Source organism: Psammomys obesus, unplaced genomic scaffold (genome assembly GCF_907164565.1).
Source record: "Psammomys obesus unplaced genomic scaffold, mPsaObe1.curated_primary_1811, whole genome shotgun sequence".
NCBI lineage: Eukaryota > Metazoa > Chordata > Mammalia > Rodentia > Muridae > Psammomys > Psammomys obesus.
Genome location: NW_026585644.1, coordinates 13,057,141 through 13,079,659, shown reverse-complemented (window position 1 = coordinate 13,079,659; position 22,519 = coordinate 13,057,141). Strand labels below are relative to the sequence as shown.

At 42.5% G+C, this 22,519-nt stretch overlaps 1 protein-coding gene across 1 annotated transcript; it reads left to right on the top strand.

Annotated features, from left to right (window-relative positions):
• The first annotated feature begins 1,207 nt into the window (after positions 1–1,207).
• Fam110c (family with sequence similarity 110 member C) lies at positions 1,208–6,881 on the top strand. Its single transcript, XM_055624760.1, has 2 exons — positions 1,208–2,332; positions 5,602–6,881. The coding sequence occupies exon 1, from the start codon at positions 1,336–1,338 to the stop codon at positions 2,314–2,316; it is 981 nt and encodes a 326-aa protein (XP_055480735.1). The 5' UTR covers positions 1,208–1,335; the 3' UTR covers positions 2,317–2,332; positions 5,602–6,881.
• The last annotated feature ends 15,638 nt before the right edge of the window (positions 6,882–22,519 follow it).

Genomic DNA, 22,519 nt, shown 5'->3' with positions numbered 1-22,519 from the left:
AACCTGGCTGCCTTTCCCAAAAAACACGTGGTTAGTGATGGTGAGGCCACGTTCAGACATATCAAAGGGCATATGTGCTTAGAGTTTGTTCATAACTGCTGCTGCTGCCTATGAGGGAGCAGCAAGGATTCACACCCCTCAAATGTGAGGGGTGAGTTCTCTGACCTAGACACCAGACTTGGAACGTAGTATCTGACCTGATGGACAGAGAAGAAGCTAGATTTTGGGTCTCCTTAACTCTGTTGGAGAAAGCAGACCCATTGTAGGTACTCATTCTGTGTCCTCTGCCCCAAACTTTCTTATTTCCCTCCAGTCCCCATAAATTATTGAGTACCCTCCCTGTTATCCAACCAGGAAAAAAAAGAAAGTGTCTCATTTCTAAGCAGGCTTGTGTAGACAGTCTGATTTTCAGCTGACTTGGGTCTCCATGTAATTCTTCCCTGTGGCTCCCTAAACACACTCACCATGATCTTCTCATCTAAAACCAGGCCCCTGTCCCCTTCCTGTTGTGCAATGACACTCAAAGCTCGTTTCCAGAAAGAATTGGACTAAATCCTGCAACCGCGTGTCCAGAGCATTTCACTCAACTTGAGATGGACCGCAAGAGCGGAAACTGGCCCCCACAAAGGAGATAGTGTGGTCATTTCACTTGTCTGGCAGGTATTTTTACTCTTCCGTCCAACTTTTTAAAAGATGGAATTTTGGGAATATTTTCTTAAGCTCTCAGCATTCTTAGCTTGATCTTCCTTGCCTGGCGACCTCCAGGTTTTCTCCTCACCTGGATTCATAAGCAGGAGCGATTCCTGCAGGTGTTAGGGTTTTTCTCAAAAAGCAATGACTCTGGCAGCACCAGGCAATGACTTCTGGATTTAAGCCAGGTCTCAGGTGGCTCTTGGGTTGTGTCAGCCCAGGCTAACCTTGACATGGTAAATGTTTCCTTTTCTTTCGTACCCCATTCCCTCCAAATAGTACATAGAAAATATAGAAATGAAACGAAAATTTTCCAAGTCTGATGAGATCGCTTTAAGAAGGAAAAGAACATAAATGGTTTGTGTATATGGGGGGGGGGGGGTTTACAAGGCCCGGGAAACTAAAAGGTGAGGGGGCGGGGACAACAGGTGTGGGAGGTAGCAAGCCCTGGATGGGAGGAGCTAGCCGGCGCCGGAGTGATTCACCTTTCCGAGCTGGCTCGCCCCAACTCCGGATCTGGGCGGAGGGGCCCTGGGGCGTGTTTCCCCACCCCGTGCGGACTTCGGAACTGACACCGACGGAGCGGCGCCGGAGCAGGAGAGGTCTCTACTGGACGCCACTTTGGTGGGTTCGGGTCCCGCAAGAATGCGTGCCCTGCCGACGCTGGACTCGCTTGCCAGAATGCGGCCACCTCTCGGGGACCCCAAGGCAGCTGAGGACACTCACGCCGCGCAGCGTCCGAGCAAGAGCGCGGTGGAGAGACTGGCGGCGGACCGCGCCAAGTACGTTCGCAGCGCGCTGGGATCCAGCCGGGGTCCTGCTTCCGAGGGCAGGGCCCCCGAGGCCCCAGGGGGACAGCACCGCACCCCGGTCCCTTCGGCTCTTGCCCCGGCTCCTGTAGCCCGCAGGGCTATCGCTAGAAAGCCTCTGAGACCGGATTCACTGGTGATCTACCGGCAGAAGTGCGAGTTCGTCCGAGGGCCAGGCGCAGACGGCTCCAGAGCGGGGCTGGTGAAGAAGTTTTTCCAGGGGTCTGGCAAGGACAAAGTGCTGGCGGCCCATGAGAGGCCCGGGGCGGCGAGCGAGGACAAGCCGAAGGAAACAGAGGCCGCCTGGACTAAGTCCGGCCAGCCAGCAGCCGCTGGACCGGCCCCTGTGTTACCACCGGCTGCCCCCGTAGTGGCCACGGAGCCCCCAGCCGTGCCCTCGGAGGTGGCTCCCCGGGCTCCTGCCGCGCACTCGGGAGTGGAGCTGCGGGTGTCGCGTCGCAAAGGGTTGCAGCGCTCTCAGTCCGATCTCAGCTCCCGCTGCTCGATAGCCAGGGCTGAGTCTGACACCTTCTTCAAGTACTGCGGCCTGGACCCCGATGTGGTGGAGGCCCTCGGGAGGGAGAACTTCTCCGCTGGGTCCGACTGTGTGACGCTCAAAGTGCGCAGCGTGAGCATGGCTGCTTCCGATAGTAGCTTCTCCAGGTGCAGCGAGGACGGCTTGCAAGAAGAGGAGCTCATGGAGCAGGTGCCCAGCACCACCTCTGTGGTAGAAAGGAACGCCCGTATCATAAAGTGGCTGTTCACCTGCAAGAAGGCCAAAGAAGCCCCCAGTCAGAAGTTGCAAGGACCTGCCTGATTGACACCTGAGCCAGGTTAGTGCCAGGAAGCTGGAGGGTGGGCTATGTGTTTATTTGTGCTGGCTGAACTGAGTGCTGACCAACCACAGCTCACGGTTAGACCACAGCTCCCTACAGTATCAAGGTTACCCAGGGGCCCTCCTTGTGTTGAATTTGAGTGCCTGGAAAGGTCGTGAAGTCAACGCTGTCCCCTTAGCTTGTATTGTAGTTAAAATGGTAGAAATCTGAAGTACAGAGTGCTTCCTGCCCGAGGTTCCACTCGCCTGTCATTTCCTGTTTTGAAAGCAGCCTCTGCTTTTAGGTTATGCACCTGGACAGACTCCTGATGGGCCTTTCTGATGTCCTCGGGGCATCCTCTGATCTAGGTTAAGTCATGGTGTCTCACTTCCAGCAGAAGGGAAGACTCCAGACATCCCCCCTCACCCCCCCTTGCAGGCTTTGAAGTGTTGAGAACTTGATGTTCCTTTAATAAGAAAATATCAGTGTTTGAACTCTTTTGAAAGCTTCCATTTTCGCAACCCATGGCATTAGTCTAGACTGTATAAAGTGCTATGCTTTTCTTTTGATACCGGTGATAATACGGAGTGTAAGCCCCTGACCCAGGACTCCTCTGTCCTCAGCCTGTACTAAAGAGCTAAGGCTGCCCACCCTCCCTCCTTCTAGTTTGTTATGAATGTCTTTGGGAGTAGGAAAGATACCTTCATAGGAGTATCTTTGAGAACACGGCATTTAAACATTTCAGCACCTTTTCTTCATCCTGCCTTTGAGAGCAAGTGCCTATGAAAAATTTTTTTTAATTATGACATTTTCTGGCATTGACATAAATCTTAACTGAAAACACCACACTAGAATGTGGAATCTCAGGGGACAGACACTTAGATGCTCATACTCAGTCAATCTGTGTTTAAGAACAACAAAAATCCCCAAGTGCTGCTGAGTGGACTTTTATCCAGATCTAAAAACAGCAAGGAGAGGTAAATTAATTTTTCTTAAATGCAGAAGGCTGAAGATTTAAGTTCATTCTTATAATTCACTGAGGATTTGCAAATTACATTAGTACAAATCTCCAAGGAATGTATACAGGTAATAACAATAAGGAGAACGACAGAAAGAAGAAAAAAAAAAAAACCTACATCAATTTGTATTTTCACAGAATTGCCTTTGAGTCTGAGATATGTGAATGATGGCAAAGGTGTGCCATAGTGTGGCCGTGGGCACTGTGCCATGCAGGAGGGCAGTGGAGGAGGAGTACAAAGGGGGGTGGCAACTAGCAAAGGGCCTATCTCGCATGCACACGTTAGGGCTGGCTTGCTTTGTCTATAAAAGAAAAGGAGACAGAGAGAGGGTGCTCAGCTTACTTGTTGTCAAAAAATCTGTACATATTTGCTCTGAGAGTGAAACACAAGGGGAGAAAGAATTGCCTACTGGAATGATGTGGAAGAAAACATCATTTGCCTTAGGAAAAGCTCGGAGTTTAAATAACGGTGAGGTAATGAAATGACATACAGGTAAGCTGAAATAAAACCCAGAAGCTAGGAACCCGTGCTTTCTCAGGAATTCTGGGCAGTTCGGGCAATCAACACATGAAATTTACCTCATAAACTTCCCCACTTTACCCACGAAGCAGCCTGTGCTATGCAAGCCCCGCAGAGGTGTCTGGGACATGGGGAAGATGGAGTGACATTCCTGAGCATTCTTCAGCTCACTGAGTTGGTATTTGTTTCAGATCAGGGTTTCCTTCACTTCCTCCAGACTCCCTGTCCTCTGGAAGGAGCAAGTCCAGGTGGCTAGCACCGAAGCTCACAGCAGAGTGTGCTCCTGTGGTTCTGAGGCGATTCCTAGGACACCTAAAGGTGCAGAATCAAAAAGTTTAAGCTCAGGTTTTCTTCTAGTCATTGTGTTGAAATGGGGTTTTATGAAAATTACAGAATATTTGAGGAGACCAAGGGTGGGATTTATAAGTTAAAGAATATAAATTTAATTTACATCAGAGGTTCTCAACCTGTGTTTCATGACTCCTTTGGGGGTCGATGACCCTTTCACAGGGGTGGCCTAAGACCACCAGAAAACACAGACATTTACAACACGATTCATAACAGTAGCAAAATTACCATTGTAAAGTAGCAACAAAAATCATTTTATGGTTGGAGGTCACCACAACATGAAGAACTATATTAAAGGCTTGCAGCATTAGGAAGGCTGAGAAGCACTGATTTACATGAAAGACTGTTTTGTCCACTTAGTAGACACTTACAAATATAATAAAATATCCTATTCAGAATTAAAGTGCAAATTTATAAATGTTTTACTCACAGTCAAATAAAAAAATGCTTACTAGTCAAAACTGAAAACAGCATAATTGCATGTGGTTCATAGAATTTTCTCACCACCTCCTAGGGGCATGTGACTAGATGGACAATTACACATGGACAATTTTAGTAGTGTTTCCCTGAGTATAAATCATGAGATGTGACCTTCCATTTTCTGGTTTTCAATCATCATTTTATCCATCAATTTCTCAAAGGGTTACTTGCTGAAATGTAAGTTTGTCTGACTTTTTAAAAATAAAACATATAAATTGCTGGTTTTATTATTAGCAGAAAAGTGATAACACATTGTTTGGGGTAGTTAAAGGTAAGCATTGCTTGACTTTGGGGTAAAAAAAAAATCCAGTTATTCACAACCACCTTCACATTTCTCCTCTGTAAGGAAAGGGTACCCGTGGAAGCCCTAAACTGCGTCGTATTTGGAAAACAGGTACTCTGTATCCTTCTTGGTCTACACTGGGAGCTCCCTGCTTGTCTCTGGGAACAGAGTTTAAATAAGTGACCAAAAGGCAATAAGGCCATCCTTCCCTGATTCTTGGTCAGCACCTAGACCTATTGGAGATAATAGTATATTTTTAAATGATAGAATGTGTTTGCCTCAAGTGTTCCATTGGACAGCTTACCTTGTTTTTAATCTTGTTGTCCATCCCTAGGGCAGTTAGCACTGGCTTTGTCAACTGTCTACCCCATGAGCTATTGGAGGAAAGAGAAATTTCAAAATTTCAGGAAAAGGCTTGTAGAATGAGTTTGTTTGTTTGTTTTTTTGTTTGTTTTAATAGAAGCCAGATAAATCTCACCTAAATATACCTACAGATTTTTTTCAAAATTTAAAACACAAAAAAGGTGTTTTGAAATAATAGAGCTGTCATAAAACCAAAGACAGGTGAGGCCCTGATTTGTTGTATACTCTATAGCAAATGAGAAGTTACTCATGGTTCATTTCTGCTCTTCCCACAGGAAGCAAACTTTCCCGGACATGAAGGGACCATTAAGTTGTAGGTGTCTGAGACTCCAGAGCCATGTGTTTGGTGTACCCCAACAATACATTATTGCTGCCTTCCTAGGAAGGAAACACTGAGTTGGCAAGGCTTCTGTAATGGCCATGTGAAGTGCTTTGGTGAAGATGGACGGCAGATATCAGAGACCATGCGAGGCATTCTCCTTGGAAGAGCGTGTCTCAAAAGGGCAGCGGAAGGGACAATCACTGTGGGAGAATATTTTCTTACTGACAGTGTCTGCAGTGTGTTTCAATAATATTTAATGTTAATAAATCAATTATATAGACTTTTTAAAGAAAAAGAAGAAAGTATGAAATCAAGCATGGATAAGTAGTATTCTCCTTTCAACTAATTTATACCGCTTAAAGTTCTGTAGGCACAAAGAGGTATTCTACTTAAGCGCTATGGCTGAGACAATCATCCAACACACTCTGGTCTCCAAGCCTCTCTGTAGCTAAATTTCAGTTATCCTACACTATACAACTGATAGTCTTCCATAATGATTTGAAGAGGACCTTTACAATTTCTTGAGGGCTTCTGTTCATTTTGTTAATGACACTTTCCACTTGGACATAGTATGTAGGAGCACCTACTGAGAGACTCATGAGAACTGAGATCCTGCTAAAAATAAGTACATTTTTGTACTTGTATAATTTCTTGAGATTTGGCCAATGTTTATGGAGTCCTTCTACCAGCTCTTTAACAATGTTTCCAATAGAAAATGCTCTATCCCACCCTCATTCTTACTCTCTAAACGGGAAAGAAACAGGTTCATACATAATGCTTGAGGTCAGGTTCCACTTCCCATGCCATGGACTTGCCTGAGTTTGGCATTCTTTGCAGAGGATGTGTTTTGAAGCAAGGGCTGCCTCTGGGGGTTGAGAGGTGCTAGGATCTAAGTATAATTAACAAAGTACTGAAACCCTGGTTCTGAACTTATCCATGAAACTCACAGCAAAAGGATTTTAGATTCAGAATCTTTTGAGAAAAATTATGTATGGACAAAAACCCTAAGAAAAAATGTCAGCCAACTCTTTTAAAGTTTACTGTATTTTATCAAAATGTATTCCTTTAATCACAAAATTATATGAGATGAGAAGAGTCTGGAGAAATTTCTACATGCTAGTATTTTATGATATTGCATTTTGAAGTGTCTCGGCATTTAGTTTAAAGATGTATCATGTGTAACTTCTATTGTTAGAGCAGTTTTTTTGAGTCATAAAAATATTTATTTTTATAGTTGCTAGTTTTCATGTGGTTTCTTTTATTTCACATGGCTTCCCACGCATCAGCTCATTTTTATGTAGTTTTTCTCTTCTGTCATCTTCTCGTGTATGTTTATTTGAACATTTATCTTTTCTTTCCAAGTGTTGCTCTGCGAGGCTTGTTTCAAATACATCTCAGATGATCATTCTTGGGGTTTTGCCTCTCAACACAGCTCAGGAAGTATGTCCTGTGCCGCCCTGCCAGGGCTGCTGTTTTGCATGTCACTTGATGGTACTTAATTCTTAAAATTTGTCACGATGACAGTCATTTATAAAAGATCTTTCATTATGTGAAATTCACTTTTTCAGGTATCCCATCAGTTTTATATCTGAATGTCTTGAATAAAGACTTTAGGATCAGACAGATAGCTCAGCAGTTAAGAGGCCATGTGGCTTATACCTTTTCCCCCTCTGGTATTGAGTAAGTTACTGCTGCAAAGGACAGCGTATAAGTAATTAAATATGTTGGAAAGAAGAGAGATAAGGCAATGAGAGTCACTCAACAGTGGCCTTTTGGACCACTATGTGGGGATACAGTAGCAGTGTCTGGATTGAGAGATACTGATGTGCCAGGGAATTTCTTCATTCTGTTTGTAAATATTTATGTGCATGACTCTTTCACAGTAGAAGAAAAAGAGGCTTTGCTGGACTCTTCTTGTTCTAGTGGTTGAGAGTCCACCACAGTGCTATAGCTGGTACTTTCCTGACCTTGACTGTGACTTTCAACAGGTGAGACACTCCTGAAGTGAGAGTGTGTTCAGTATGATCCCTCCTTCCCACCAACTTAATTTCTTTAAAAAAAAAAAAAAAAAAAGCCTTTCAAGATTTGGCCAAAGGAGATGCATTGTATTTGACGTCTTCAGCATTCCTGTAGATGCCTGTAGTAAGACCATTTTAGAGTATTTAGCTCTTTGGTTTTCTTTAAATATATCACAAATCATTTGTTTAAAAATATGTCTTTTCATGTTTCAGTACTAGCATTCATCACTGATAAATGAGCATCAACATTAAATAAATACGCTATACCTTTATCATTATCTCACTCAGAGGAGGCCACTGTGCCTATCCCGGGTCAGTTTGGGCTGAAGGTGAAGCAGTTAGGAAGTCTAGTCTCTCCAGCATCAGTGACCAACCAGGCAATTTTCACTTTCAGTCTTGCTATGACTTCTGCCTACAATGAACAGCATTGGGAATCTAATATCTTCTTCTGGCCTCTGCACATTCATGCACACATGGGATGCATATAAACTCACTCAAGCGAACACACAGATATATATATTTTTTTATTTCCTAAGTAAAATTAGGGTTGTTTTATATTGGCACTTGGAAATCTGTCTGAACTACAAGATCAGGAAGGCCTGGAACCTGGCCTCCATAGACTTGATAGGGTGCTTCAATTTGTACTTACTTAGGACTTTTGCCAGAAAAGAAAATTGAAGACTTTGTTAAAATTCTTTATTAATTACACTTTATTCACTTTGTATCCCCCCTGTGGTTCTCTCCCTCCTCCTGTCCCAATCCCTCCCTTCCTCCACCCTCTGCATGCATGGCCCTCCCCAAGTCTACTGATAGGGGAAGTCTTTTTTTCCTTCCTTCTGATCCAAGTCAATTAGGTCTCATCAGGAGAGCTGCATTGTCTTCTTCTGTGGCCTGGTAATGCTGCTTCCCCCTCAGGGGGAGGTAATTAAAGAGCAGGCCAATCAGTTCATGTCAGAGACAGTCCCTGTTCCTATTACAATGGAACCCACTTGGATACTGAACTGCCATGGGCTACATCTGTGCAGGGATCTTAGGTTATCTCCATGCATAGTCCTTGGTTGGAGTGAGTATCAGTCTCAGGAAAGACTGAAGACTTTTTTTTTTTTTAATTCAGATACTCACTCTCCACTTTTGTGGTATGAAAACAACAGTGCTCTTGAGCAGAAGTTACTTTCCTGGACAATCATTGATGACAATGACATAATTCACTCATTAACGAATCCAGTCCTATAGGTGGTACTCATGTTCACCCAGCTCTCCATTTGCCTCCATTACAGAATGAAACAAGGAAAGGAAAGGGAGATGATAGACAGGGGACTGGATTGACAATAAAGAATTCATAGAAAGGAAAGCAGAAAGCATGCAAAGGAAGAAGCAGAGCAGCGTGAAGAGAGAATGACGATGCTGTTTTATGAACGCATCGCCTCATTCGTTCCTGGGGTCTGCTTGATGGTAGTAGGCCTGAACCATATTGGATCTTAAAGTCCAGATCTTATAAAGAGAATCAAACGAAAGGGAAGGGAAGCATGCCCTTCAAAATGGCAGGTGGATTTCTACACTAAGTTATCAATTTTGTAACTTCGAAGTTTACTCTGGAGAAAACCCAGAGCACTCACAAATGATGCCCAGAACAACCAACATCCAGCTGTTTGTTGATCCGGAACTATATACTTCTGTGGTTTTTGTATTTTTTTTTTAAACTACGCTTGTCCAACTTAGGCAAAACAATAAAGGGGTCATTCTCACAGACTTTAGAGTTCTTTTTCCAGTATAGTTTGAGGACTCCTTAGACACACTCCAGTATACACAGCAGGCTTACCTGTAGGCTGTGGCCAGTCAGGACAGTATGTTAGGACTTGAAAACCCTGTTTTCAACCTGCTTAGCAAGTTAGAATTGCAGTGTCAACAAAAGGGAGAGTGAGTGCAGGTATTCTAAGCAACTGCCTTGTCAGCCCCCCTTACAGGTGCTCATGAGATACCAAAAGGAAATAGCAGGTAGGCATTTGGGGAACAGAGCAGGGACCCTCTTATCCAGAATAAAGACAGTCGTGACTGAAATCAGAGTTCAGCCATCATATCTCCTAGGTGGAACCTGGGCCTCAAGTTCACCTAATTTCTTAGTGTGCAGTGTTCTAAGAGGTTAAACCCAACCCTTCCCTGTTCTTCATAAGGGTCTTATCATATGTAGGGAAATGTTAGTAGGGCCACCAGCTGTCATTGTTTGAAGAGATTTCCCAGTTTAGGTTCCAAGTCCTAAGAAAGCTGTCAGGGGCAGAGAAAGCTTCGCACACCAAGAGGGATCCTTGACATGACTAAGAAGGATCGTCACTGCGAGCCCTTGATTTCACCTCAGTTCCCAGGAAACTAGTGTCAGAGCCAAAAGCGGGTAGACTGTCCTTTTCACTCTCGATCTACATTCAGCATGCAATATTGGAGGTGGTGGTGTCAGAACCAAGAAGCTATAGATGTTTCTTGGCTGAAGAACTGGTTGAATCCAGCTTCCCTTGTGTTTGGGCAGTCTGAGAAGCAACTCCTGAGGACTGCTAGGTCGACAGCGGGAGACAAGCGTTGCTGCGGGTGTGACTCCCATGACTCTGGTGATGTCTGCAAGTTCCGTTGCTCTGGATAGGAGGAAAGCTTAGATTGAAGAACTGTCAAGCAGGAATCTGAGCCCACAGCTGCCTGACTTAGAGTCTCTTCACTAGGCTAGTTTTCCTTCCTAACAGGGGTTTCTTACCTTCTAAAGGGCCCAGTCTGACTCAACCCACCAAAACCTAGACTCGAGCTGAGTTTTATCATCACAGGCTTCACTTGAATTTCTGGAAGGATCTGTCCTATGTTATCTGACACTAGAGCCACAGCGCTGCTGCCGATGGATGCCACATACTCCATACATGGAAATAATTCAAAGCAGCAGCTATTGCAGGGAAGGGTTCCTCTGCTGTTGTTGTTCAAGACAGGGTTTCTCTGTGTAACCTGGACTCGTGTTGTAAACCAGGCTGGCCTCGAACTCGCAGAGATCCTCCTGCCTCTGCCTTGCCGAGTGATGGTATCACAGGCGTGCACCACCACTCCTGGCTGGAAGGGCTTCTTTTTGAGTCGATGTTGATCATTGTATGTAAGATGCTATGTGCCTTCAAAAGAGTAACGAAAAGAAAATTGGAGTGAAAACAGGCAAAGTCAACCAGAGGAGCTTCCAGCAGGGCTTCTCAAGGCCCGGTGGCCGCAGATTGCTTAGTCAGATGTTGGCTGGGTTTTTTGTTTGTTTGTTTGTTTGTTTGTTTGTTTGTTTTCAGCACATTTCTACTGATGAGCTGAATGCAAAGAGCAGCACTCAACATTCACATGAAACACAAGGTGGGTAAGAAGCCAGGAGTTTCCAGGACACTGCAGTTGTCTGAAAGAACCATGGCTGCTTCGTTGGTAGCTGACCACTGACTTTTAGATAAACATGATAGATCACAGCAATAAAAAAATAAAAAATAAAAAAATAAAAAAAACCTGGATCTCACTTAAGTTCACGTCTAAGTACTGACAAGTTTGACACCTTCTCAGGGTTGTAAGTTGTTTTTTTTTTTCAGGAAAAGAAAATGTCTAGGCATGCACACTCCAAATGTATGCTTGCAACTTGAATATATTTCAGGGCTATACAAATATTACTCCTGCACAGGGAAGAAGAGAAACCAGCCAACTGTAAACACTTTCACTACACAGGTAGAGGCATGAAGGAAGCATTACTCACCTATTCCTGCTACTCTGGGCTGAGAGGACAATTCTAGCTTTAAGGCTACAGGAAGTCCTTGCCTCTGTTCTGTTTGAATTCTTCTCAACACCAGGTACTTTATGTTTGCCTTTGCATGGTCAGCACAGCTAACAACAGAGTATTATGCCAAAAGCGCTATCACAGTCCTGTAGGTCTTCCTTCAAGGAAGGTCATTTCCTAACAAAATATTCATTTGCAATGGAGACACCCAGAATTCTGAGACTCAGGGCATCAATATTCAGGATCCACAGGCAAGGTTCAGCAGGTGAGCTGTGTCAAAAGGACAAAGAATGCTTCAGGATTGTAGAACTGCCATAGTAGATCAGAGCCAAGACTCCGGGAGTCTTGTCTGCTTTCTTATAGAGCCCAGGACCACCAGCCAGGGATGGCATCACCCACCATGGGCTGGACACTCCCCCATCAATCACTAATTAAGAAAATGCTCTACAGCTGGATCTTAAGGAGGCATTTTCTCAGTTAAGTTTCCCTCATTTCATATAACTTTAGCTTGTGTCAAGTTGACACAAAAGTAGCCATCACAGAGTGTAGTGCTAGAGTTAGTCACAACTACATTTTCAAACTTTCCTGCTTCACTTTTTAAAAGATTCTTCTTGTTACCTCCTACTCCAGAATCTTAGCTTTTTTGATTAATTGATTTACTTTACATCCCATTAACAGTCTCCCCCTTCCTCTCCTCCCAGTTCTTCCCTCTTACCTCACCTCCTGACCATCGTTTCTCCTCAGAAAAAGGGAGGCCTCCCATGGATTTCAACCCACCTTGGCATATGAAGTTGCATTATTGCCTATTGTTTATAGGCAAGGCAGACTAGTTAGGGGCCAGGAATCCAAAGACAGGCTACAGAGTCACATACAGCAGCTGCTCCTGCTGTTAGGAGTCCCACATGAAGACGGAGCTGCACCAGTGTTAGATATGTGCCGAGGGCCTAGGACTCTGCTGTGTATGCTCTTTGGTTGGTAGTTCAGTGTCTGTGAGCCCAAGATAGTTGATTCTGTAGGTTTTCTTGTGGCGTCCTTGACCTCTCCGGCTCCATCAATACTTGTTCCCTCTTCCATAAAATTCCCCAAGCTCTGCCTAATGTTTGGCTGTGGGTCTCTGCATTTGTGTCCTGCCAGTTGCTAGGTGAAGCTTCTCAGATGGCAGCTATGGTAGGCACCTACCTGAAAATAGAGAAGAATATCATTAATAGTGTCAGGGGTGGGCTCTCATGCCATGGGACTCAAGTTGGGCCAGTCATTGGTTAGCCATTTCCTCAATATCTGCTCCACCTTTACCCCTGCATCTCTTGTTGGGAGGAGGAATTGTGAGTGTAATGTTTTGTGTCTGGTTGGGGTCCCAGTCCTCCACTAGAAGCCTTGTTACAGGAGATGGCTGTTTCAGGCTCCATATCCCCCATTTCTGAGTCTTAGCCAGGGTCACCCCCATAGATTCCTGGGAGTTTCCATTGTCTTAGGTTTGTAGCGTGGCCCAGAGATGATTACCCCTCCACACAGACCAATTCCACTTCTCTGTCCATTCTCTCTCTCTCTCTCTCTCTCTCTCTCTCTCTCTCTCTCTCTCTCCCTCTCTCTCTCTCCATCCTCCCCCAGTTTGGTCTTTCCTAATCCCTTCCTCATCCCTTCCCCTCCCAGCTCCCTCCATCCATCCACAACCCCCACCCTTGATCTCTATTCTATCTCCCCTCCTCAGTGAGATTCAGTGTCCCTCCTTGAGCCCTCCCTGTTACTTAGCTTCTTTGGGTCTGTGGACTGTAGCCTGGTTATCCTGTACTTCATGGCTAAAATCTACTTATAAGTGAGTACATTCCATGTTTGTATTTCTGGATCTGGGTTACCTCACTCAGGATGATATTTTTTTAGTTTCATCCATTCACCTACAAATTTCATGATGTCATCTTTTTACTAGCTGAGTAATACTTCAGTGTGTAAATGTATCATATTTTCTTTATCCATTCCTCAGTTGAGAGATATCTACGTTGTTTCCAGTTTCTGGCTATTATGAATAAAACTGCTATGAACATGACTGAGTATGTGTCCTTGTCCTTGTGGTATGGTAGAGTATTTTTTGGTTATATGCCCAGGAGTGGAATAGCTGGATCTTGGAGTAGAACTATTCCTAATGTTCTGAAAAACAACCAATTTTTTTTATCTCCAAAGTAGTTGTACAAGTTTGCACTCCCACAAGCAAAGGAGGAGTTCCCCTTGCTCCACATCCTTGCCAGCATGAGCTGTCACTTGAATTTTTTATCTTAGCCATTCTGACAGGTGTAAGATGGAATCTCAGAGTCATTTTGATTTGCATTTCTCTGATGACTGAGGACACTGAAATTTTCTTTAAGTGCTTCTTGGCCAATACTGATTTCTCTGTTTAGATCTATACCCCATTTTAAGTTTGATTATTTGGTTTGTTGGTGTCTAGTTTCTTGAGTTTTTTATATATTTTGGATGTTAGCCCTCTGCCCAATATGAAGTTGATGAAGAACTTTTCCCGTTCTGTAGGTTGCTGTTTTGTCCTTTTGACAGTGTCCTTTGCCTTACAGAAACTTTTTCAGTTTCACAAGGTGCCATTTATTAATTGTTGATCTAAGCAACTAAGCTGTTGGTGTTCTGTTCAGGAAGTTGTCTCCTGTGCCATTGAGTTTAAGACTATTCTCCTACATTCCTCTTCTATTAGATTTGGTTTATCCCATTTTTGTTGAGGTCTTTGATCCACTTGGACTTGAGTTTTGTTCAAGGTGATAGGGAGGGATCTGTTTCCATTCTTCTACATACAGACATCCAGTTAGACCAGCACTTAGTGCTATGAACTTTCTTTTAGTACTGCTTTCATTGTGTCCCATAAGTTTGGGTATGTTTTGCATTCATCTTCATTGAATTCCAGAAAGTTTTTAATTTCTTTATTTTTTCCTTGACTCAGTAGTCACTGAGTAGGGATTTGTTCAGTTTGCATGAGTTTGTATGCTTTCTGTTTTTTTGTTGTTGAAGTTCAGCCTTAATACATGGTGATCTGACAAGAGACAAGGAATTATTTCAATTTCCTTGTATCTGTTGAAGCTTGCTTCTGGGTGACTATGCGGTCGGTTTTGGAGAAGGTTCTGTGTGTTGCTGAGTAGAAGGTATATTCTTTCATGCTCGGGTGAATTGTTCTGTAGATATCTGTTAGGTCGTTTTGTTTTGTAACCTCGGTTAGTTTCATTGTTTCTCTGTTTAGTTCTGTTCATTGATGAGAGTGGGGTGTTGAAGTCTCCCACTATTAATGTGTGGGGTGCAATGTATGATTTAAGCTCTATAATGTCTTTTTTACAAACATGATTGCCCTTGCATTAGGGCATAGATATTCAGAATTGTCTTCTTAGTGGATTTTTCCTTTGATGAGTATGAAATGCCCTCCTCCCTCTCTTTTGATTAATTTTTGTTGAAATTCTGTTGTTAGATATTATAATGGCTACTTGAGCTTGCTTCTTGAGTACATTTGCTTGGAAAACCTTTTTCCAGCCCCTTTCTCTGAGGAAATGTCTATCTTTGTTGCTGAGATGTGTTTCTCGTATACAGCATAATGATAAATACTATTTATGCATCCATTCTGTTAGCCTGTGTTTTTTCAATAGAGGAATTGAGTTCACTTGATGTTGAGAGATTTTAATGACCACTGATTGTTATTCTTGTTATTTTGATGTTGTTGGTGGTAGTGTATGTGTGTGTGTGTGTGTTATTTTGGTTTTGCTGTAGCAAAGTTATTTATTTCCTGTTTTCTTGGGTGTGGTTAAACTCCTTGGGTTGGAGTTTCTCTTCTAGTGTCTTCTGTGGGGATGGATATGTGTATAGATATTGTTTAAATTTGCTTTGTCATGAAATATCTTGTTTTTCCAATTATGATGATTGAAAGTTTTGCTGCGTATGGTAGTCTGGGCTGACAGCTGTGGTCTCTTAGAGTTTACATGACATCTGTCCAGGCCCTTCTGGCTTTTAGAGTCTCTATTAAGAATTCATGTGTAATTCTAGTAAGTCTGTCTTTATATATGTTACTTGGCATTTCTTCCTTATGGCTTTTAACATTCTTTCTTTGTTCTGTACATTTAGTGTTTTGATTGTTATGTGATGGGAGGATCTTCTTTTCTGTTCCACTCTATTTGGTGTTCTATAAGCTTCTTGTATGGTTATAGGCATCACTTTCTTTAGGTTAGGGAAATTTTTTTCTATGGTTTTGCTAAAAATATTTTCTGGGCCTTTGAGCTGAGACTCTCCTCCCTCTTCTATTCCTTTTATTTTTAGGTTGGGTATTTACATCGTGTCCCAGATTTCCAGGATGTTTGTGTTTTTAGATTTTCTTTAACTGATGTATCAATTTCTTCTATAGTATCATCTATGCCTGAGATTCTCTCTTCCATCTCTTGAAGTCTATTGGTAATGTTTGCATCTGTAGTACCTGTTTGCTTACCTAGATTTTCCATCTCCAAGATTCTCTCAGTTTGTGTGTATGTGTGTATTTATTGCTTCTATTTCCATTTTCAGTTCTTGAACAGTTTTATTCATTTCTTTCACCCTTTTGTTTCTATTTTTCCTGGATTTCTTTAAGGGATTTATTCATTTCCTCTTTTAAGGCCCCTATCATCATCATAACATTGTGTTTGAGGTCATTTGCTTGTGTTTCATTTGTTTTGGATTATCCAGGACTTCCTGTAGTAGGATATCTGGGTTCTGGTGATGCCATATTTTCATGGCTGTTGTTGAGTGTGTTTTTATGCTTACCTTTAGCCATCTGGGTTTTGCAATTATTATAGATTTAGATGTTGACTTCTGAGTTACCCTTTTTGTATTTGTTGTTGTTGTTGTTGTTGCTGTTGTTTTTTTGTTTTGTTTTGTTTTTATTATGCTTTTTTCTTGGGGTTTCTGTTTCCTCTCTTTGTACTGTCCTGAGTAGCCTGGAGTTCTGGTGATTAGCTAGTCTTCAGGACTAGTAGGTCCCCTGAAGTTTTTGTGGCTTGTGTGGCCTGTGTGGTCTGTAGGATTTTCCATGCTACCCTTGCCTCTGGGGTACCAGCATGGCCTGGGGTCTCTGGTGCCAGCAGACCTCTAGGGAAAGCAGGCTGAGTTGTGGGCTGGAAAATGGAGGGTTATAGTTCAAGATTGATGGTTGTGTTTGAGGGAAATTTGGTAGGTATGGGCTTTAGGAAGGGTCATACCTGGTTGCCCCTGATGCCAGCAGACCTCAGGGAAAGCAGGCAGAGCTATGGGGCAAAAAATGGGGCACAGGGTGTGGGGTGCAGTTTACCACTGTTGAGGGTGCTTTCAGGGGAGTTGGCAGGCTTGGAGGGAGGAGGGGCTTACCTGGTGCCCCTGGGTCTGGCAGGCCTGCCCGCAGAAAAACAGGCAGAGTTGTGGGGCAAAAAATGGGGCACAGGGTATCGGGTACAGTTTACTGCCATTGGTAGGTGCTTTCAGGTAGTTGGCAAGAAGAGGCTTGTGGGTGGGAGGGACTTACCTGGTATTTCTGGTGCCAGCAGGCCTCAGAGAAAGCAGGCAGAGTTGTTGGGCAGGAACTGGGGCACAGGGAACAACATCCCAAACCTTAACTTTTAAGCTTACGTCGAATGGCAGAGAAACACTTAAAGAAATGCTCAACGTCCTTAGTCATCAGGGAAATGCAAACCAAAACAAGTTACTATTTTAAATGCATTCTGTCTTATCAGAAAAATCCATTAGTAATCTTACAGTGATTTAGCTAACATGGAAATTTAATGGACTCTCATTTAATATTTTCCATTGTCTTTTTTTCCATTTTCTCCTTTTCTAGAAAAAAAAAGCTAATTTGGGGGGTGACCATGACAAATAGCAGTGGAAAGAGAGAGACAGCCTTTGTGAGCAGCTAGTTACACTTGTTAGAGTCCTAAAAAAAACTCTAGAACATGCTGGAAATAGCCACAGCTCACGTGAACATACGCTTCAGGGCCGAACAGGCCAGCACTGCAGCGTTGTTCTTTATTTTGTATTTTGCTTTGTCATTGGTTTGGTTTAGTTTAATTTTGGTTGCTGTTGCTGTTTTAATCAGATATATTTTCTAAGTAGAACCCTAGTTGTTTGCTGTTTGATTTTTGGTCCATTATTTACATGTGGGTCAGCATGTATCACCCACAGGTGGGGGCCAGGGGATTGGGTTTTTTGTTTTCTTTTTTTTTCGATGCCAGCCTATGGATCTCAGGATTTAAGCCGGGTCACCAGGCTCTGCTGCAAGTGTATTATCCCAATGAGCCATCTTGCCAGCCCAAGAACCATAGAGTCTAAAGAAAGGCAGAGTGAGGATTGGTCTGGCAGGAAAGGTTGGGTGTGAGGTTCTGCAGGACATGGGTTGACTTCCATTTCTCTAACACAAAGGTGGACACACTATGGCCTTGCAGGTAAAAGCTCACCTATTTTAATATTGCCAATGAGCTCGTGATGGCTTATAGCTTTCACTTTTCTTTTTATTTAGTGGTTGTGCTAGGCACCAAAGCCAGGACTTTGCACATGCTAGGCAAGTACTCTTCTCACTGAGCTGCACCTTTGCTTGGTTTTTACATCTTTAAAGAGCTGAGGAGTAGAGCCTGAGATACAGCTCAGGCGTGAGGACCTCTTCTGCTCTTACAGAAGACATGAGTTCAGTTCCCAGCACCCACATGGAACTCTGCAACTCCGACTCACAGCAAGCCTTGATGGCAGAGGTGAGACAAGAGCCCAGACTCTCCTCTAGGGACCTCCCCTGTGTGTGTCATTCAGAGACTGGTGTTTCTCTGTGTGGCAGCCATCTGTCCCTTTGGGCAACTCCCTAGTCCCTACTCTTATCCCAGACCTGTGTCCATCCTGCTGCTGTGCCCTCTGACTCAGATGTCAATGTGTACCCAGCTCTGCAAAGTTAGAGCTGCCTGAATTTCACTTGCCCCACCCTTGGACCAGGACAAATAACCGTTGGGCTGCCCTTGCTTCCCAGACAGGATTACTTTGTTTCTTGTCGATGTTGTGGGAGGGGGCATTCCTTAACAACCTGCCTTCCTAGGCCCTCACTTTGCCTCCAAAGTCAGAAGCTTTGGTGGTTCCTGCTCCTTTCCCCACTGGATTGTTGATGGAGTGACAGGGAGGGTCTTCACCAAAGACTAGGCCTCAGCAGCTAGTGAGGAGATGGGCTGCTGCCTGACAGGTCTTGGTGTGGAGATCTGGGATGGGCCTCGGGTTAATATGTACTAATGCCCATTTAGGGATGATTTGTCTTATCCTGAGCTAAATTTCCTGGGATCCCTCTCCCAGCCAACTCTGATATCCACCCCTCCTCCTGTCTTAGGGTTAGGGTTAGGGTTACATTTGGGATTACAGGGTTACAGGGTGAGGGTGGCAGGGTGAGGGTTACAGGGCTAAGGTTACGGGGTGAGGGTTACAGGGTGAGGGCTAGGGTTAGGATGGTTGGCCATTTCACTCTAACTGCTACCTCAATGTAGGTCAAGGTTGCAAATCACTCTGCTTGTTTTATAGGGTGTGTCCTGGGTTAGGGTTAGAACTAGGAAATGTGTGTTTGTGCTTGTGTGGGTATGTGTGCGTCTGTGTGAGTGTGTTTGTGTGAGGGTTTGTTTTTCTGAATATATACACTCACACACACAAACACACATACACAAACACACATATTCACATACATACAAACACATACACAAAAATACACACTAACGCAAACAAACACATACAAAATTACACACATACAAACACAAACTCATACACAAACACAAACATTCACACACATACAAACATACACAAGCATACACACTTCCACACTTGCAAACATATACCCTCACACACACACACACAAACACACACTCACACTCATACTCATACACACTTAAACACAAACACACACTCACATACACACAAATACACATACAAAAACCCACATTCACCTACATAAACACACATACAGTAAGTAACACACAGAGAAGCACACACACAAACACACATTCACACATACAAAAACTCACATAAAAACACACACAAAGACAAATATACACACTCTCTTTCTTACACACACGCTTATGCATTCAGAAAAACAAACACACAAACACAAACACCCATTTCCTAACCCTAACCCTAACCCAGAACACACTGTATAAAATAAGCAGAGTGATTTGCAATCTTGGATATCCTAACACAGCCAAAAAACAAGAGGATGACCTTAAATCAAATTTTATAAAGATGATAGTGGCCTTTAAAGAAGAAATTAATAAATCACTTTTAAAAATACAGAAAATGAACTATAACAAGTAAAGTAAATGAATAAAACAACTCAAGAATTGAAAATGGAAATAGAAGCAATAAAAAAAAAAAAAACACAAACTGGGAAAATCCTGGTGATGGAAAACCTAGGGAAGAGAACAAAAGCTACAGACACAAGCATCACCAACAGAATACAAGAGACGGAAGAGAGAATCTCAGGAGTGGAAGATATGGTTGAAGGAATCAATATATGGGTCAAAGAAAATGTTAAATCAGAAAAGTTCCTGACACAAAACATCCAAGATATCTGGAACACTATGAAAAGACCAAACCTGAAAATAATAGGAGTAGAAGAAGGAGAAGACTCCCAGTTCCAAGGCCCAAAAAAATATTTTCAACAAAATCATAAAAGCAAATGTCCACAACCTAAAGAAAGAGAGGTCTATAAACATACAAAAAGCTTACGGACACCAAATAGATTAGATCAGAAAAGAAAACCCTCTACCACATAACAATCAAAACACTAAAGAAACAAAGACTACTAAAAGCAGCAAGGGAAAAAGACCAAGTAACATACAAAAGCAGACCTATCAGAATTATACCCAACTTCTCAACAGAGACTCTAAAATTCAGAAGGACCTGAGCAGATAGATATACTGCAGACCCTCAGAGACCAAAGATGTCAGCCCAGACTACTCTACCCAGCAAAAACTTTAATCACCATAGACGAAGAAAACAAGATATCCCATGACAAAATCAAATTTAAAGAATATCTATCCACAAAACCATCCCTACAGGAAATATTAGAAGAAAATCTCCAACCCAAGGTAGTTAACTACACCCTAGAAAACAAAGGAAATAAAAAACACCACCCCAGCCAAACCAAAAGAAAACACACACACACACACACCACCACCACCACCACCACCACCACCACCACCACCAACATCAAAGTAACAAGAAGGAACAATCAGTGGTCATTAATATCTCTCAACATCAAAGGATCCAGTTCCTCAATAAAAAGACACAGGCTAACAGAATAGATGCGAAAACAGGATTCATTATTTTTTTGCATACAAGAAACACAGCTCAGCAATAAAGATAAAAATTACCTCAATGTAAGGGGCTGGAAAAGGTTTTCAAGCAAATGGACCCAAGAAGCAAGCTGGAGTAGACATTCTAATATCTGATAACATAGACTTTCATGTTGGAGGAGGGTCTCACGCACTGTGTTTTCAGATGCTGATTTCAGTACCTTGAGATCTGGTTGCTGCCCTGCCACAGGTATTGTTATAAATGTTGAACTATATGCTGTAACCTTGTGATGACAAGGAATGTTCCCCAATTATTCCTGATTGGCTGATAAAGATGCTGAAGCCTATGACTGAGCAGAAGAGAGATAGGCAGAGTTTAGGTTCCCAGACGATGAGAACAGACTGACGGAGCAGAAGTTTCTCGGGAGTCATCAGATTGGCAAGCAATTGGCATTTATGTGGGTTTTGAGGCAGTAGGATTAGAACAGCTCAGAATCTTCCCAGCATAGCGTTTACAGCATAATAATAAATCATAGTCTCTCTGTGTCTATTATTTTGAAAGCTGGTATGGTTAATGAAAACTGCTGCTGTAATAATTTCCTGTATTGATAAATATAGAAAGAATAACTGTTCTTTCTATACTTTAATTAACCAAAATTAATCACAGAGATAGGGAAGGACACTTCATACCCATCAAAGGAAAAATCTACCAAGAAACATTACTAAATTTTAAATTGCACATTGAACTCCACACATTAGTAGTGGGAGACTTCAGCATCCTACTCTCACTATGTACAGGTCACCCAGACAGAAAGTAAACAGAGATATAATGAAACTAACAGGCACTATGAATCAAATGGACCTACCGGATACCGACAGAACATTTTACCCAAACACAGAAGAATATACCTTCTTCTCAGCACCTCGAGTAACCTTCTCCAAAACTGACCATATACTCAGTCACAAAACAAACCTAAACAGATACAAGAAGATTGAAAGAACTCCTTGTATCTTATCAGACCACTATGAATTAAAGCTGGACTTCAACAATGACAGAAACAACAGAAAGATACAAACTTGTGGAAGCTGAACAACTCTCTATTCAGTGACCACTAGGTCAGAAATTAAAAAAAAAGAAAGAAAGAAAAGAAAAGAAAAGAAATTAAAGACTTTCTAGAATTCAATGAAAATGAAGGAACAACCTTCATTTTGGGTCCCATACCCAAATGTATGGGACCCAATGAAAGCAGTACAAAGAGGAAAGTTCATGACACTAAGTGCTTTCATAAAGAAATTGGAGAGACCTTATACTAGCAATTTTAAATCATTCCTGAAACCTCTAAAACAAAAAGAAGCGAACACACCCAAGAAGAGTAGATGGCAGAAAATAATCAAACTCAGGGCTGGAAATCAATAAATTAGAAACAAAGAGAACAATACAAATTATCAATGAAACCAACAGCTGGTTCTTTGAAAAAATCAACAAGATAGCCAAACTAAGAGAAAGTCAGAGACAGTATCCAAATTAACAAAATCAGAAATAAAAAGGGTGACATAGAAACAGAGACTGAGGCAATCCAAAGAACCATTAGGTCTTACTCTACAAAATTAGGAAATAGAAACAAAATGGAGAATTTTCTTGAAAAACACCACTTACCAAAGTTAATCAAGATAAACAGGTAAACAATTTAAATTGGCCTATAAACCCTAAGGAAATAAAAGCAGTCATTTAAAGTCTCCCAATCAAAACAAAAACAAAAACAGGGCCAGATGGGTTTAGTGCAGAATTCTACCAGACTTTCAAAAAAG